We start from the raw sequence: 17016 nt of genomic DNA on the forward strand, positions 1-17016 counted from the left end.
CACACACACACACACACACACACACACACACACACACACACACACACACACACAGAGTGAGTGGGTATGAATACTCCTCTAGCTGGATTACAGGCTGAAAGTGGGTTTTGTTTGAAGTTGCTGTGTATACTTACTTGAGTTCGGTTCTGTTCCTGGTTTTTAAATCTGCCCACCAACACTTCCTCTGGGTCGCACAAAGATAACCATACCAGCACATTTTACATGGTCAATAATAGCTTTCTACCCACACTGTGTGACTGTGTTTTTGACAAGCTTCTCACAGAGAGGAGAGTCTGATCACCTGTGTTTGGAGGATGAGGGTCTGCGTGGGATTTGGCATGAACTTTTGCTACTTATGGTCCCTGAGGTTATTTCAGACATCTCTGTCTCTGCCTCCAACACAGTTCATTCCTACGGCAGTGACGGTGAATCCCATCACAGCTCTCTGTCCATTGATTTGTTCTGATTTGTGAGCCCCTTTCACTTTTGACATTTTATTGTTAGACTCTCCAGCGCCTCATATCGTATTGTTTGGTGTGTGGATGCAGCCGGTGGTTGCTTGCGAACCGTGCAAGTGATAGTAGGTTACTGTGTCGAGTCGAGCGTGTCCAAGCAGGTCTGAAAACATGTTAACTTTGAAATTTGTAACACCGGCTGTCTCTCTGGAATGATGGCAGTCTGGGAATTCCTTCCTGATGCGTCGCATTTCCCATTCGCTTTAACCCCCCCGAGGCACCAGTACTTATTTCCTTCCTTGAAAGATTTCACCCTTAATTTGCTTTTGTTGCTTTTTGTTCTCTTGACTCCAGGCAAGGATTTGCTAACATGACCTGGTGAAGCAGTTAAGCCAGAGGAGTCATGTAACAAGCATGCTCTGTCTTCACCTCAAGCGTGTTCAATTTTACCTCTCTGATGTCAAATGTAACAGGAGGTAACAGAGAGAACGAATGATCCATTTATAGACACATTTTCCAGACAGCTGCCTGATCAGTGGCTGCTGTTTCTACCCAAGGTGATGATGTTTTATTTCTTTGTGACTAATGCACACATGAGGTTGTCTGATTGCCAGTGGTGGCAGAATAATTCAGATATTTACTTAAATAGAACTAGAAATTCAGAAGTTTGGCTCAGACATTTACGTTTCTCTCAGAAGGAATTGTTAAAATTTTGGTTGTAGCCGTAACTTTTCAGGGAGCGCCATCATCAGCTCAAGAGTTTGGTTTAAGAATAAATACCTGCAAAACTAATGACTCATCATCCTCATCTGCACTTTGTGTTGTTTTTGCTAATGTTAGGATCCTTACACACTTAACTAAGATGGTTAACATGGTAAGCATTATACCTGCTATCAGCATGTGTTAGCATTGTCACTGCGAGCGTGGTAGCATTTAGCTCAAAGCATCAGTGTGAACGTTTAATTGTGTGCACTCACTCCAGGCATCCTTTCAAAGTCTATGAGACAGGTTACAGGTGCAGTGGAGACACAGTCCTGTGTGTTTTAAAGTGTCTTGGGTGTCATGTTGTTTTTATATACATGTTTTCTTGATATTGCCATATCTTCAGTGACAGTTCACCCACAACCAGAAATAAAAAATGTTCCTCTTATATGTTTTATCAGTCTAGATTGTGTTGGTGTGAGTTGCAGAGTGTTGGCCCTTAGAGATGTCTCTCCTTCTCTCCAATATAATGGAACTAAATGGCACTTGGCTTGTGGTGCCGTATCTCCTTCTGGTTGGTGAGTGTAGTTTGGCAGAAAGAAAATAGTTCCTACATGAAATTGCTCACTACAAGTTCTGTGGATTATCTTGAGTACCAGGGTCATGATTTCTGGAAAGAGACATTGCTGTTGAGTTTTTCAAATGTTTTATTTTGACGCTTTGAGCAGCACAAGCAGAGTTGAATATCTCCAACACTTCACAACTCGCACCAAAACAATCTAGATTGATAGACACCACACCAATCAAGAGGAAAGATGTGTTTTTGATTTTGGGGTGAACTGTGCTTTTCAACCTATAGTCCTTGTTATAAACCTAGACTCAGTTATAAAAGGTGTAGAGGGATTGATTGGTTTGGTTAGTGATTATTAGATGGTAAAGGTATGACACTAGTATTAGCATAAAGGGTTTCATATTAGCTGCATATTGGTATATCTAAAGTTGATTTTGAAAACATGCATACACATCTTGATGCACCACTGTCATCAATGTTATTGACTGTAACATGAATGAATATAGATTACTCTTACGTGATTCCCTCCGCTGCACTTTCTCTCCTCCAGTGGAGGGTCTGCGGGAGGAGGAAATTATCCGCAGCGGGAGTCGAGAGCAGAGGAAGAAGATGTTGCCAGGCGGGTCAGGGTCAGGGGACCTGGACGATGTGACGGAGGCTCTAATGGGCCTGCCAACTGTTCTGTATCCGAACCCCACCCCCACCACCGCTGCTACTACTGCAGGTAGTGCATCTTAGTAGATAATAACACGACATCCACACACACACACACGTCTTGGTATTATTACAGTATGATAACTTAACAAAATAAAAGGCAATTCACACCCAACCTCATACGTGATAAAGTCCTAAGGGCTTTATTATGAAAGGAAATATGACAATAGAACAACTTGGGATAGTGGTACACTGGCTGCTAAGATTTTAAGATCAAGTTCTCAGGAACTTTACCCACAAAGCCTCATGATTAATTCTGCCATATGGCAAACATGATCACATTGTCTTTGTTGGTATTGTATAATATTGATGGTAAGGACTTTATTTGTGTAGCACTTTGTGCTCCTTGCACAAAAAAGATAATCACACACAAGAAACCACAGCATACAAACACAGTTACATGTAAAACAATCGATGGGGTAAAGAGCAGTTATATAAATCTAGCACATGAACCAAACAGGAGGCAAAATAAACATGTCAAAGCTTTATTATGCAAACAAATACGTAGTGGCCACACAAGGCAAGTCTGTATAAACCTGGTTCAACGCTTTAATGATTTAAAAGCTGTTCTAGTAAACAATTGAATCATTAACACGTTGGTTGTTGGACACAGATATGATGTGTTGAATGAAGTCACACCCCAAAAAAGGGTTAAGGCGACAGGCCGTGTGTCAAGATGGGTCGGGTGGGTTGCCCACTCTCACTGGAGTGGGAACTGTTCTTTGTTTTCATAGTGATAGATTTGGTGAGGTCAGAGCTATGGAATACTAAATCATCCAACGCAGGTTTGCATAAGAATAAGGTTATGAACTTAAAATAACTTAATAACTTAAAATACAAAACTGTATAAATATAGTATCGCTATCGGCCATGAGAAGCAGGTAATTATCAGTTGTCCGCTGAAAGAAATTGTCCCTAGTTATCTGTACAGTAGTTCAAGAAGTGAACGGATCAATTACAACACAACTTTTTCTGTTTGACAGACAGGATGAGAAGCTCTCCAGGGCTAAAATACCCATCCACTGTTTTCATCTGTTTGGTATGGTGCATTACTTTTAAGATCTTTCTACTCTTCCAACAATCATCAACTCTGGTTTGGTCAAAATAAACCCTTAATGCACCGAGAGAAAATGTGCCAAATGTTTCCCCCGCTGTCTCTCTCTCTTCCAGCCGCCAACTGTCCACTAAACAGCGACCCTCACTAGCTCTTCAGAGACCGACCATTAAATTATCTAAATATAATCGCCGATATATTCGCCCAACCCTAGCACATAACAACCTCCAACAGAACTTGATGTCTCTGCTCTGATCTCCCGTGGCCTTTGTCACTAGAACGCTATTTGACCGAGAGAGATGTTGCCAACACACACATACACCCAAGCCAGTACACACGTGTACAGTAAGTATACTGTATTTACTCACGCCTACACAAAAGCGCTTTGAGACAAATACACACACAATAATGACAGCCCAGCAACAGTAGGTGTAACACAGGAAACTAAAGATGGAAGGAGGGCGAGGCAGCTGTGTCTGGGGGGTTGTTTGCCGTGGTTAATGTTGTATATATCAAGCAAAGTCAAAAGCTGTAACTCTGAATCATAAAACAATAATGTTTACATGTTAACAGGGAAATAATGTTTTCTCTCACTTTCCCATTTGATCTTTTAGACTTAGATCTAATGTCAACAGGAGATTTCATGTTAGCCTCAACTGGTCCCCTAAACAATCTTTGCTTATCTTACTGTAACCCCACCCATGTGCTCTCTCCTCCAGAGGCCCCTGCAATAGAACCCCCCTCTCAGCGCCCTGATGAGGCCCCAGAGAAAACTACCAAAGAGAAGAGGAAGCGGAAGAAAGAGCGGGATCGTTCTAAGGTGGAGAACAAAGAGGAGCAGGGGACGACACAGGGCAAGGCAGACGAGGAGAAACCCCGGAAGACACCCTTCCCCACCCAACCGGTTACAGGTAACCTCTGCTCCCCGGTGTCAGGAAACATGACATAAAACTCTTGATTTCAAAATGCTTCTTTTGCCGACATTTGTTATTTTAATGAATCCAAACATGATGGAACCCATTAGGACAACTCCCTTATAAGCAGAAGTTAAGCAGGTGACATTAAAGAATGTCTGGCCTCCATCGTCTTTATCTCTTCTTATGAGTTGAAGAACAAGAGGCTTGAGTGCAGTAAGTGTTGGTTTGAATATGATGACAGTGTTTACACAAGGGAGGGACAGGTAAAGGAAAGGATAATGACAGGCCGTCTCATTCGGCTGCAGGGCACATGTGTCCTCTCTCTCTGGTAATCCGAGGGAACACACACATTCACATACATGGAAACTCGTGGTTTTTAGCACCTTTTGCCTGCTTAAAAGCATAGAGCCATCTGTTTCCTGATTTAAAAGCATTTAGGCAGGTACCCACTAATATACAGATGGGTGAAAAATGAAAGGGAAAAAAACACTTAAGTGTCTGTCCTCCATGAGCCTCCAGAAGTGCTTCAGTTCTCTTTGGCATTCAACAAGTCTCTGGAACTTTAATCAGTTCACAACTATTTGCTTCATGCTTCCTTTTATCAAGGTATGTCTCCAAGAAAACCATTTGAGTGTGACAACGGTGCAGCGGCGGACATCATGCTGTTGGTGGACGGCTCCTGGAGCATCGGACGTACTAACTTCAGACGGGTCCGAGACTTCTTGGAGGGCCTGATGACGCCCTTCCGCATCGGACCGGACCACATTCAGATTGGTGAGCATCAGAGTGTGTCGGTGTAGCCATCTCTCTTCCTCTCTGTGGGTAGTATTCATGTAGACACAGCGCCACACGGAGGAGTTCCCAAGTCATCATTCATACTGCATGGACTGTATATATTATATAGAAATATATATAATAGAGGAATAACTAAAATAATAAATTGTTAAAAAATATATAATAATATGGAAGTTTAAAGAGAAATAAAATAATGTTTTAAATAAATAAAAATATAAAATAATAAATAAATGTGCAAATATAATGACAAATAACAAAATATAAAATAATAATTATAATTATATATTTTTTTTTTATCCATTTCTGTATTTTAAAAATATATTTCTGTATTTTTATATAATTATATTTATTTATTTGTATCCCTTTATTTTTCCTTATTCTTCCCCTTACTGTTTTTGCTTTTCCCTATTGCTTCTGCTAATCCTTGAAAGGCCAAGCTGTCAATGAGCAGGCTTTGGGCGGGCCCTCCTGCCCAGGCTGAGTAGTCAATTCCTGCACACATGAATCCTGCTTTGGCAGTGTCACTAACCGATCCGTACACCCTGCACGACCGGTACTGCTCATGTGAAACTCTCACAGAGATGAGAAGTACGATGGCTCACTTGTTAGCTACTTCCATCATCAGCTACGGATTTCTTTTTTTTGTTAAATTCAGAATGTTATTGATTAAGACTTTTTTTAAACAAGTTTTTAGTCTTCTGGCTGCAGTCTGATAAGTTGTATGATATGAACACACAGAAAGGCCTTAGCAACCACCTGCAGGAACATACTGAGCCTTTAGCTCCTTTCCTCTAATACACAACTCATACCTCAATGCCTTTTAGTACACTTCAGCTCATTCAGTGCTTACATGTTAACTGTTGCTTTCACTTTAACAAATGTTAGTGTGTCTTCATTTGTTCAGTTCTTCAGGTCTATCCCATTATCCCACCTTTTCATTACATTGTTTCTCATGTTTGGTTGTGATTGTGTACGTTGTCATAGAGCCTTGTTCGTTGTTCATTGTTTGCTCGTAAATAAATGCTGATTGTTCTGCTCTTAGAAGGTGATATAATACAATCAACAATCAATCAATGAATGCCAAAGCTTTTACAGATACAGTCTGCTAGCTTTTGCTCTATAGTAGTGACAAAAGATGAAGACAAAAAAACAAAACAAGGATTTCTAAAATTAGCCACTTAAAGTATTACTGATTTACCTTTACTAATGGCCTGTTGAACAAAAACGTACTAAAATCTTGTTTAATGACGTGTTTCTTTCGCAGGTCTGACCCAGTACAGTGGAGACCCCCGCACAGAGTGGCAGCTCAACAACTTCACAACTAAAGACCAGCTGTTGGAGGCAGTGAGGAATTTCAGATATAAGGGAGGAAACACATTTACAGGTAAATGCACCGTCTGCACCTACGTTACTGTTTGTGTTTGAGCACATGATACATACAATACGTACACAGTAGAGTACCGTATGTCTGTCAGTGTGTAACCATGTATACGTCCCCCAGGCCAGGCGCTGCTCCATGTCATGGAGGAGAACATGAAGGCTGAGGCAGGCGCAAGGTCGGACACACCATTTTTCCTGGTCTTGTTGACCGATGGGAAGTCTCAGGATGACGCCATTGCTGCAGCGGACCGGCTGAAGAATGCCGGCGTGGAGATCATCGCTGTAGGTGAGACTTAATACTTTTTAAAACAGTTTTGTTCTAATCTCTAAATGCTTTTCGTGCCTAGTGGGTTGAGTCATTTTATAACTTTGTGTTTCTCAGGTGTAAAGAATGCCGATGAGGCCGAGTTGAGACAAGTGGCGTCGGAGCCAGTCGATCTGAACGTCTACAATGTCAATGACTTCCCTCTGCTCAGCAAACTGGTGTCACGACTGGTCCACATCCTGTGTGGGAGGATAGAGGACCGTGGCATCTCAAAACGTAACACATCTGGCTCTCGAACTATCTGCCTAACTATCACATTGTTTTGTAATGGCAGGCAAGTCTTTCACATCATGAATATCTTGTTGCGGTCTAATGTGCTCATTCCTTGTTGCTGTGTCTCCAGGAATGGAGCCTGGGCCTACAGTAGACCCAGCTCTCACCTACCCGAGTCCTACTGATCTCCGCTTCTCTCAACTGGGCTCCAGAGAAGTGAAGCTTCACTGGACCAACCCTGCTAAACCGGTCCAACAGTACAGAGTGGTGTACCACAGTGCCGAGGGCCAGAGTCCACAGGAGGTCAGAACCAAACAGTAACCTCCTAGTCTGAAAAGTGAAGCCAATGCGGAACTGCCTTAAACTTGCATTCTCTCAAATATCCAGCAGGGGGCGACTCCAGTGGTTGCAAAAAGAGGTCAGATTGTATAGAAGTCTATGAGAAAATGACAATTCTTCTCACTTTATTTATTACCTCATTAAACATTTTCCTGGTGAGTTTATGATCTCGATCGCTAGTTTCAAGTCTCCTTCAATACAGCATGATGTTCATTTTATCAATTAAGAACCCATTTAGAGTCAAATAGACGATTAAGGAAGGGTATGATTTAGGGCCTGGCTACCTTGTGATTGACAGGTCGCTACCACGGCATCCAGGTTGGGTGTCCAGGTTTTCATCTTAGAACTTTAGGTTGCCTAAAAATGTCTTGTTCTGCATTCGATTGTGCTTAGCTCCACCCTCTCATGACTCTCAATCGAGGCTTAAAAACTATAATCCACAAACCAATTAAAGTCTATGGTCAGAATGCAACCACACCTCACATCATCACGTTAGGTTTGAGACATAAGCTATATAAACAAAGTAAGAACACCAACATGAGGAGAAATGTGCTTGATTGTATTGTGTGATTGTATTATTATTGAAAAATGTATATAAAAAAAGTAAAACGTATATTTCTATGTCCAGTGTTTTTGCTGATGTATGTGTCTGACTGTTTGTGATGCTTTGCCTCCAGGTTGTTTTGTCCGGCTCAGAGTCCACTGTGCTGCTGGAGGGCCTCTCCTCTCAGACGCTGTACCACGTGTCCATCTTCCCTGTGTATGAACACAACGTTGGCCTGGCACTCAGAGGAACTGTCACCACATGTAAGACTGACATCATATATAATATTATGTTTTAAGAGATTCACTAGTTTGTTTACACGCTTACACGTTTGTTAGTGTATCACTTGTACTTGAAATGATACATCTCAGCTCTTTTCTTCATCTGGATTATATGCTACATTTCAATGATACATCTGGTGATATTCCAGTGTTTTTACTGTCAAGAAATCCCATGAAAAGACCAAAACCAACCAGGAATTGATCCTGCTAACGTAATGTTAAGTTGTATGTATCCAAAGCTTTATATTTATTATTCCTCTCTGAGATAGAGCTCCATTGTTGTCCAAAAACTATTAGAAACACATCAATGTCCTCACCATGAACACACACACTGTAGTTTGTATTGACTTAGTCCCACATACACCATCGTGCTGCCTTATATACTCCACTATCGCAGCTGAAAATAGTCCACAACAAATGCACAAATGTTCTCCAGTGCGCAGCTGTTTTATGAAATGGTTTAGCCCTTTTTCCAAATGAAAATATCTTTTCAGTTTTTCAGTTAACAACAAGTACAGGTCAAAATAAAGATGGACTATTTATAATTAGCCCAGAAATGGAGTGCAATCACAGCTTGCTACTATTCTGTTGGTGACTCAACTAGCAGCAAACTAAATAGACAAGCTGTCTAATGAGTCATCAGTAGATCACAGAATGTGTATCATCATGCCCATCACAGCTTTACAGGCTCGTTTGTAAAACCATGTTTGTATACCACAAACCCCTTCTGACATCTCTCCACTCTCCTCATCCTTTCTTTTCTCTGCATGTCTCCCTCACTTAGTGCCCCTGGCCACGCCCGCCAACCTGGAGGTGACTCCTTCCTCGTACAGCACGCTGCGAGTGAGTTGGGGTGCAGCGCCCGGTGCAACGCAGTACATGATCCTGTACTCAGCACTCAACCACGGAGAGCCTGATGACGCCAAGGAAGTAAAAAACGGGGTCTCTCTGAGCTGCGTGTGTGTGTGTGTGTGTGTGTGTGTGTGTGTGTGTGTGTGTGTGTGTGTGTGTGTGTGTGTGTGTGTGTGGGGAGGAGAATGAAAGGCACGTACGGTGGTTTATAAATGTTACACAAATGTGATTTATAATTTTAAGAAAATAAACAAGGCAGAAATGACCGCGGGTATTAAGCAGGCATCGGCAAAACATAATGTACAAGACAAAGATGAGCCAGAATGCCCTGATCAAATGGTGATATGTTTTCAAGATAAGGTGTTAACAGTAATTTTAGTCACTACTTTGCACCATATTAGAGATATGTAGATATATTAGAGCCTACCTCTGAATTACACGTGACAGATATCGCAGAGTGAAGCCTGGATATGTTATTGATCACTAACATTAAGAAAAGTCAAAAATACACAGTATATTTTTTATAGAATACCTGCACATGGCTGTTGTGTTATGATTTATTTTCTTTTATTGATGTGGACAAAACTTCAGTCACAAATGGAACCTGTATTTATACATTTATGAGGAAACGCCACATCTTCTCCAAATGAGATAATTAGTTGAATACTGTCTGTACAAGGACAATACGTATTGTCAAGACTTTATCTGTTAAAGTGCAAATCATACCAAAATCTTACCTGTAGCGCTATTCATCAATCTAGATTGTTTTGTGAGCTGCAGAGTGTTGGAGGTATCGGCCGTAGAGATGTCTGCCTTCTCTCTAATATAGTGGAACTAGACTGCATTCTGCTTGTGGTGCTCAAAGCTACTCAAGATGACCCACAGACCTTGTTGTGAGCAGTTTTATGTAGGAACTATTTTCCTTTTACCGAACTACACCTGCCATCGGTATCACCACGCAGAAGGAAGCGAGCGTTAACTCATGGACGAGAGGCTCCTGCTCACCTGTTGCCGATATATTAACACGCTAACTCCACGTTTGCATTGTGTTTGTGTATTGCTGCAGGACAAGTTCAATGCAGAGCAGACGGTGGTGGATCTGGCAGGGTTACTGCCAGCAACAGACTACTCTGTCACTCTTTACGCTCTGTACGATGAGGATCCCAGCGACCCCGTCACTACTGTTGCCGCCACACGTAAGACATTCCCCAAACATTCTCATCCTTCCCTTTTCACTTTACTCCTCCCCTTCTGTCTGATAAATCACTTCAGTACACTTACTATTCATTTGTCGTCCACCACCTCCCTTCTTGTTTTACTGTTCCACCCCTCAGTCCCTCTCCCATCACCGATGAGTGTTCAGTTCCCGATGGTCACCCACAGTATGCTGAGGGTGAGCTGGGTGCCCGGGGCCGTGGATGCCCCCGGCCACAGGATCACCTATAGCACCAACCACGGCAGTGACGTCAAGCAGGTAACTTCACAAACACACCGGTGTCAAATTTCAAGCCTTCTGTGTCCAGAACCATCCCCACAACTGAACAGATGGCATCTTTATTTTCAAAGACAGACATTTATTTTATCAATTATTTTGCTTAATAAAGTTTTTGCACCTCGTCAAGGAAATACATTTTTTTAAAATAATTTCTCTCCTTTTCTTTCATTGTTCTCACAAGTTGTGTTCTTACGGAGCCTTTTATTCAACTAATAATCTGAATAACAGCCTAAAACAAATGTACAGTATATTAGAAATGGCAGGATTGTTGAAATCACTACACCAGCAACTGAAAGCCCAGACTGATAACTGGTGCCAAAAAAAGCAATGAAAATACGATCATATCACATGCTGCTCTTAAAAGACGGAAAAGAAGCGGGTCACAACGCGTTAGCTATTGTGCAATTCCTCTTTGATTGTGAAAGCATAAACACAGCCTCTGCACTTCATCACACATCAGATATGCGTCAACAATCAAACTCATGTGTACACAGCTGTGATAGTCACTGTGTTGTGCAGGAGAGGACACGTTTTATAGTAAATCTGCTGACATAATTATGAATGTGTTCTGTCATTCAGTGGGTATAAATAACAAATGGCATGAACCTTATTTAACCTGCTCTTATTGTTCCTGAAGGATGGCACATGAATACAACTCGACTGAGCGCTCCTTACAGTTCATCAATCTGTTCTCACTGTCTGTGAACTGTTTATTAATCAATTTACTCAGTTTAATAATCTGTTAAAACACATTTCTTCTACCATATCGCTTCCCGGGGGCTCCGCATCAATCAGAATAAACGTGCTCCTCCACATCAACTGATGATTAAACATCTCACAATACACATGGAGACTGAAATATCCAATTACTTTCTATGATCAACCATTTGAGTCAAGTCAAAGACCTACCACCAGTAAACCAATAGTAGTGCTAAGTGCTGGGTCCATTTGTTTTAAGATATAGGTTGTACCGTCAATAAGATGTCTATAAGATTTAAGATGTCCATGTGGGCCAAACTCGATTGAAGCAATTCTGTTTCCAACATCACCGTTCACATGGACGCTAAATAACGTGATCTGATGAGATGTGCGTTTACATGCCCCAAAGCACTGACCCAGAATACAACATGTAACAGAACGCTTTTATTCCAGCTTGATTAAGAAAATTCAATTAAATCAATACATGGAGTAAAGATTCATCTTCGACCATCAACAATTCTTAAAAACCTTTAAAGTCTCCATTGGAAATTCCTTCCAACCGGAGCAGGCTCTTCTGATTGAGGTGGTTACATTAGTGGAATATTAGGGTCCATGTACACACATACAAGTGTCAGTCATTCATATGAAAACTCTTTCCAGGTGGAGGTAACAGGACTGAACTCAGTGGTGGTGCAGAACCTCTCCTCTCTGTCAAGATATCAGGTTTCAGTCCAGTCTCACTACCCACAAGGCCTTTCTGCAGCACTCACCAGTAACGTCACCACACGTAAGACACACACACACACACACACACACACACACACACACACACACACACACACACACACACACAAGTGCATCATCTTATATCTCTGTTAATGCGTCAAAGGAGTTGTCTTGTGCAACTTCACAGCACAGAGAAAAAACATTGAATAAATGATCAAATCAGACTAAAGTCTCTTTTTCCTTCTCTCCTAGTGAAGGTGTCTTCCCCATCCGACCTCAGGGTGACTAACTTCTCAGGCAGTGATATCACCGTGCGCTGGCAGGCTGCAGCTGATGATGTGGTCTCCTACCTCATCAAGTGGATCTCTCTAAGTGGAGGAGACCTCAGACAGGTGGGGATGGGTTAAAGGTCGGATGTAGTGTACAATGTGTTATAATAATTAATATATATAATGTTGCTCCTGTCTGTGTGTTTTAGCTGAGGGTGAGTGGTGAGAGTGAAGGGGCGATCCTGGAGGGGGTGGAGGATGATAAGGAATACCAGATCTCTTTGTCTGCACTTTATGGAGATGGAGCTCAGAGTGAAGCTGTGGCCATACGCTACAGCACCTGTGAGTCACACACACTCATTTAAACACCACACACTCATACATAAAACACTATCAGCAGCACTGGACAGTACGGAAGACCTGAGAGGCAAGCGAGAAAAAAGTTTTTTTTATTATTTATTTCCTTCAATTTTTTTCATATGTGAAACAGGTGGAAAATAAGTTTTTGCAGGTTTGACATTTTCTCTTGGTTTGGAGAACGGTTTTAGCCGACTGAAGCGGCTTCTCTTGCACAATCTCCCTGTAATTTGCTTTATCCATTCTTTCTTCTATTCTAACAAAATGCCCGGTCCCTGGTGAGGAAAAGCATCCAAACAGTGTGATGTTCCCACCCCCATACTTCCTTGTGGGGATGGTGTTTTGTTGAGGCATGGGCAGTGTTAGGTAACACATGGCGTTTAGAATTTTTGCCAAAAAATGCTTTTTTTTTTATATGTTTTTGTCTAGAGTAATGGCTTCTTTCTAGCCACCCTCCCATACAGGCCAGTTTTATTCAAAGCTCTTGATGGTGCAAGTTCACAAGTGTCCCTGCTCGGACTCTGTGTCTGCGTGGTATGATGCAGCTGCACTATTCATCCAACAGTGCTCAACGGAATCTATCAAACGCTTGGATTTCATTTTGTTACTAGTTTTCACACCTTTCCCTCAGATTCACAGTCTGACCTGATACTTAGGAGGGGGGAGGGGGGATTTGAATGTTTTACAGGTTCTGTCCAATTGTCTCCTCACGAGGGCATATTCCTCATCTCTCATCTATTAAAATGTCCTTGTAGTGAGTCTAAATATCTCTTTGTATTTTGTCTGTGCAGTATCTGGTGGAGGCCCATCCGGCCTATCTGTCTCTGAGGAGACAGCGGTCAGTTTAGTGGTCAGCTGGGTGCCTCCCAACGCTCACGTCCTCCAGTATCGTGTGTCCTACACTGCACTGACTGCAGCTGAGACCCAGGACAGCACTGTGAGTGTTCTGCTATCGTCACTGCTGGACAGTAAATTATAGTGCTTCTGCAGGCGTCACAGAGAATTCCCCAAACCGCAAATTAGCTCCGTCGCTGTATCAACAGACGGACGTTTTACTTAAAAGCTTGACTTTGAAAGGTGCGTTTGTTGTCTGCAGGTGTTGGTCCCGGGTGGTGAGAAGCGTGTGGCGCTGGAGTCGTTACAGCCAGACACACGTTACAGCATCCTGGTCACCGCCGAGTACCGCAACAGAGAAGGAGGCAGCAGCTCAGCTCAGGGCAAAACCAGTGAGTCACACACACAAAACTCACCTGCTGCAAAGCTGACTGCACTTGAACTTGCTGCAGATATAATGTTACATCGTAACACATTGGTAGGTTTATGAAGAAGATCATTTTAACCTTCACACATCAAGTCAACATAAATACAAACAAAAATAAACCTCCCACGTTAGAATGTTGTTGATGATTCATTATTAACATGGATTATGTTTCAGTGCATATGATGAAAACCCTCCATCATAATAATCAACATAATGTCTCCTACCATGTCAGCTTACAGCGCAGGGACGAAGAAAGAAGGATGTTGATATTCATTTTCTCAAAATATCAATATCTCCAAAACCAGAGCTGATATATATAAAGCGGCTCTGCTTAACATTTCTATCTCCAGGGCAGAGGGCACACGTTCAGAGAAAGAAAAAATATGTAGGAAAAACTAATGATAATAACTTGATAACAGAGATACAAAGTCTGTTCCGTAACCCACAAACAACAAACAGTGATTACAATGATTACATTTCTCTTTGTTCGATACATTGTAGTTGTGGACTTTACGACGCTCTGGAGTTATTGGAAATGTTTGGATCACACGATGTACGCAGCCACCTCTGGAATCTAATCCACAGATACTCAGCACTTAAAATAATTGATATATGCTTCTTTAACATTTTTAAGACTTTCATGAATAATATCCCAAATGACATATATTGATACTGTCAACATAACTGTGGGTGAAATATCATACATAAGCTTTCTCTTGTATGCTTTTAATTTATTGAAGCATATTCATGTTGGACACAAAGAGTGATGGTTAGTCTTTAAGGGAAAAAGAGGAAGGATTTCACACGTCTGTTTACAGGTGTTGGGACTGTTATGTGAGGCCTTTGTACTCGTTTTTATCTTTTTCTATTTAACTATTGTATACTGGCCACTTTACTTCATATGTTTGTTGCTGTAACAAGGTAAATCTCCCCGTATATACTAATAAAGGATTTCTGATTCTGATTTTGTGATGAAAATGTGTCTGTCTGTCTGTCTGTCCCTCCAGCCAGTCTGCGGGTTAGCAGTGTGAGTGTGGTCCGGTCGGACCAGTCCAGTATCTGTGTGTCTTGGAGACCCGTGTCTGCTGTCGATGCATATCGTATTGTCATCCAGTCTGTCAAAGGTAAATCTATTGAAACATCTATAGTAAGTGACTCTGGCTACATGAAGCTGTCTCATCTCACCCATCGGTGCGTGTATGTCCTGTCTATGTGTGCATTGTGTACAGACAAGCAAACAAAGGAAGAAACTGTGGACGAGTCCAGCAGCAGTCACTGTTTCACTGATCTGGAACCGGAGACTCTGTATCGCATCAGCGTGCACTCACTTCTCGGCTCAGCAGAGGGCGCTGCCGTCTCCATTCTGCATCCCACAGGTCTGAGCTGATGCAGTAACACCGACTGTGTGTTACAAAATACTGCCATAAAAGTATTATATATAAATATTATTTTCTAAATCTTTTAACCACCTTTAGTCCTCATCATCATCACTACCAAATACCCTTTCATTTATAATATTAACTCTTCAAATGGCAGTTTGTGCATAATGCCACCCAAATGTTTTTATCTTTTTCTGTACACTAAATGTTCAGGGGAATCTTTTTTGACAGTCTGGGATATGACAATAATTAGCAACTACATTGATTTTGATGCATTTTTATTTTTTGTGCAGGAAACACACATCACAGGGCAAACATGACAAAATAGTTCAATTTAATGGTAAATAGTAAACACTACAATTTTGAAGCTACAACCTGATTTCCTCTGGGATTATTATTATTATTATAATAATAATAATAATTATTATAATAATATATAAATATATAATATAGGAGCTGAGGTGGAACTTTTGAGGAGAAAATTCACACGCTTACCAAAATGTATGCACTAACAACCAAAATGATCGAGAAATGTATAATTAAATTATAAGGCACAAGTGTTCTGTGCTGCTTCTCTCCATAATGTAATCAAATCACTCAGTAGTTTTGAAAGTAATTGTATGTATAGATTGATACAGACAACAGAAAATGTTCCTTTGACAAAAATGTATAAAGTTCTTTCTCTTTTCTTTTTACTTTCTTTGAACAGCCACGGCTCCTGCCAGAATCCCCATCCATCCCCGGATGTACCCCGTCCACAACGAAGGTGACTCATCATCACGTCGCAATCATATTCTTCCGTCTGATTAGTGACGTGAATTACCTTTTGTTAAGTCCTTTCACACTTGCTATATTCTTGAACACAGAAAGTCCCAGGGAGTCCTTAGATGACGCCAGCAAAATGAGGACTACATTAGTTTTCATATGTCTCTCATCCTGGAGCAGTGTTTCTCAAACCTTTTCAGACCAAGGACCACTTAACCAATAAAAAAACACTCACGGACCACCTAACTCCCCAAATATCCAAAAACAATAGGCCTGCTTACCACTCCAACAATATATTACAAATGACAGCCTAATAATGAGCTTCATGTGACCTTCTCTATATCGCTCGCTCACACATTAAATCAACAATACAAATACAAATACGGATTCTACAAGCATTTCGTTCATATGCGATTTAACTCCAGATAAGAAGACCATCTGTCTCTTCTGCAAACCACCATGTTGTGTAAACAAAAGAGGGACTGACCTGAACTACCTCCTGACTTTTGAATTCAGTATAAATACCGCAGCAGAGGATTCACTCCTCTGAGCAGCACACGGCAGTCTTACAAGCTTACGTGTGAGAGTTTGTACATCTTTTTTTATGTATAACTCTGCTCTTTCTTGCAAAAATATTGATTAAAACTCTTATTTTGATCCTGACTTTGTGGGTTTATTTAAGTATATTTTTTTCCAACAACGGTAAATGCTGATAGATTTTACACATCAAATGAAACGTAGACTACATTTATTACTGAGTTTATTACTGAGTGTCAGAGTGAACTTACCCTCAGCAAGATACACAAAATGCACCACATTTAGTACGACACAAACTTCCGCTGTGGATTTTCAAAAATAAAATACAGTAACACTATGGTTGCAGGTCCAAGTTTAACAGGAATTTAACAATAAACACAAGTTAA

General features: G+C 41.2%; 1 protein-coding gene across 1 annotated transcript in view; it reads left to right on the forward strand.

Moving 5' to 3' along the window:
• Window positions 1-17016, forward strand: part of LOC115011255 (collagen alpha-1(XX) chain-like) — a 43902-nt gene that overhangs the window by 14752 nt on the left and 12134 nt on the right. The window contains exons 5-23 of the mRNA XM_029436331.1: window positions 2279-2452; window positions 4216-4407; window positions 5020-5187; window positions 6473-6592; window positions 6710-6874; window positions 6971-7129; window positions 7257-7429; window positions 8143-8272; window positions 9075-9220; window positions 10209-10338; window positions 10477-10616; window positions 11997-12123; window positions 12315-12454; window positions 12541-12673; window positions 13480-13625; window positions 13785-13914; window positions 14957-15073; window positions 15179-15325; window positions 16038-16094. Coding sequence (XP_029292191.1) covers window positions 2279-2452; window positions 4216-4407; window positions 5020-5187; window positions 6473-6592; window positions 6710-6874; window positions 6971-7129; window positions 7257-7429; window positions 8143-8272; window positions 9075-9220; window positions 10209-10338; window positions 10477-10616; window positions 11997-12123; window positions 12315-12454; window positions 12541-12673; window positions 13480-13625; window positions 13785-13914; window positions 14957-15073; window positions 15179-15325; window positions 16038-16094 — 2694 coding nt within the window. The remainder of the gene's footprint in view (window positions 1-2278; window positions 2453-4215; window positions 4408-5019; window positions 5188-6472; window positions 6593-6709; window positions 6875-6970; window positions 7130-7256; window positions 7430-8142; window positions 8273-9074; window positions 9221-10208; window positions 10339-10476; window positions 10617-11996; window positions 12124-12314; window positions 12455-12540; window positions 12674-13479; window positions 13626-13784; window positions 13915-14956; window positions 15074-15178; window positions 15326-16037; window positions 16095-17016) is intronic.

Source organism: Cottoperca gobio, chromosome 7 (genome assembly GCF_900634415.1).
Source record: "Cottoperca gobio chromosome 7, fCotGob3.1, whole genome shotgun sequence".
In the NCBI taxonomy this organism is placed as follows: domain Eukaryota; kingdom Metazoa; phylum Chordata; class Actinopteri; order Perciformes; family Bovichtidae; genus Cottoperca; species Cottoperca gobio.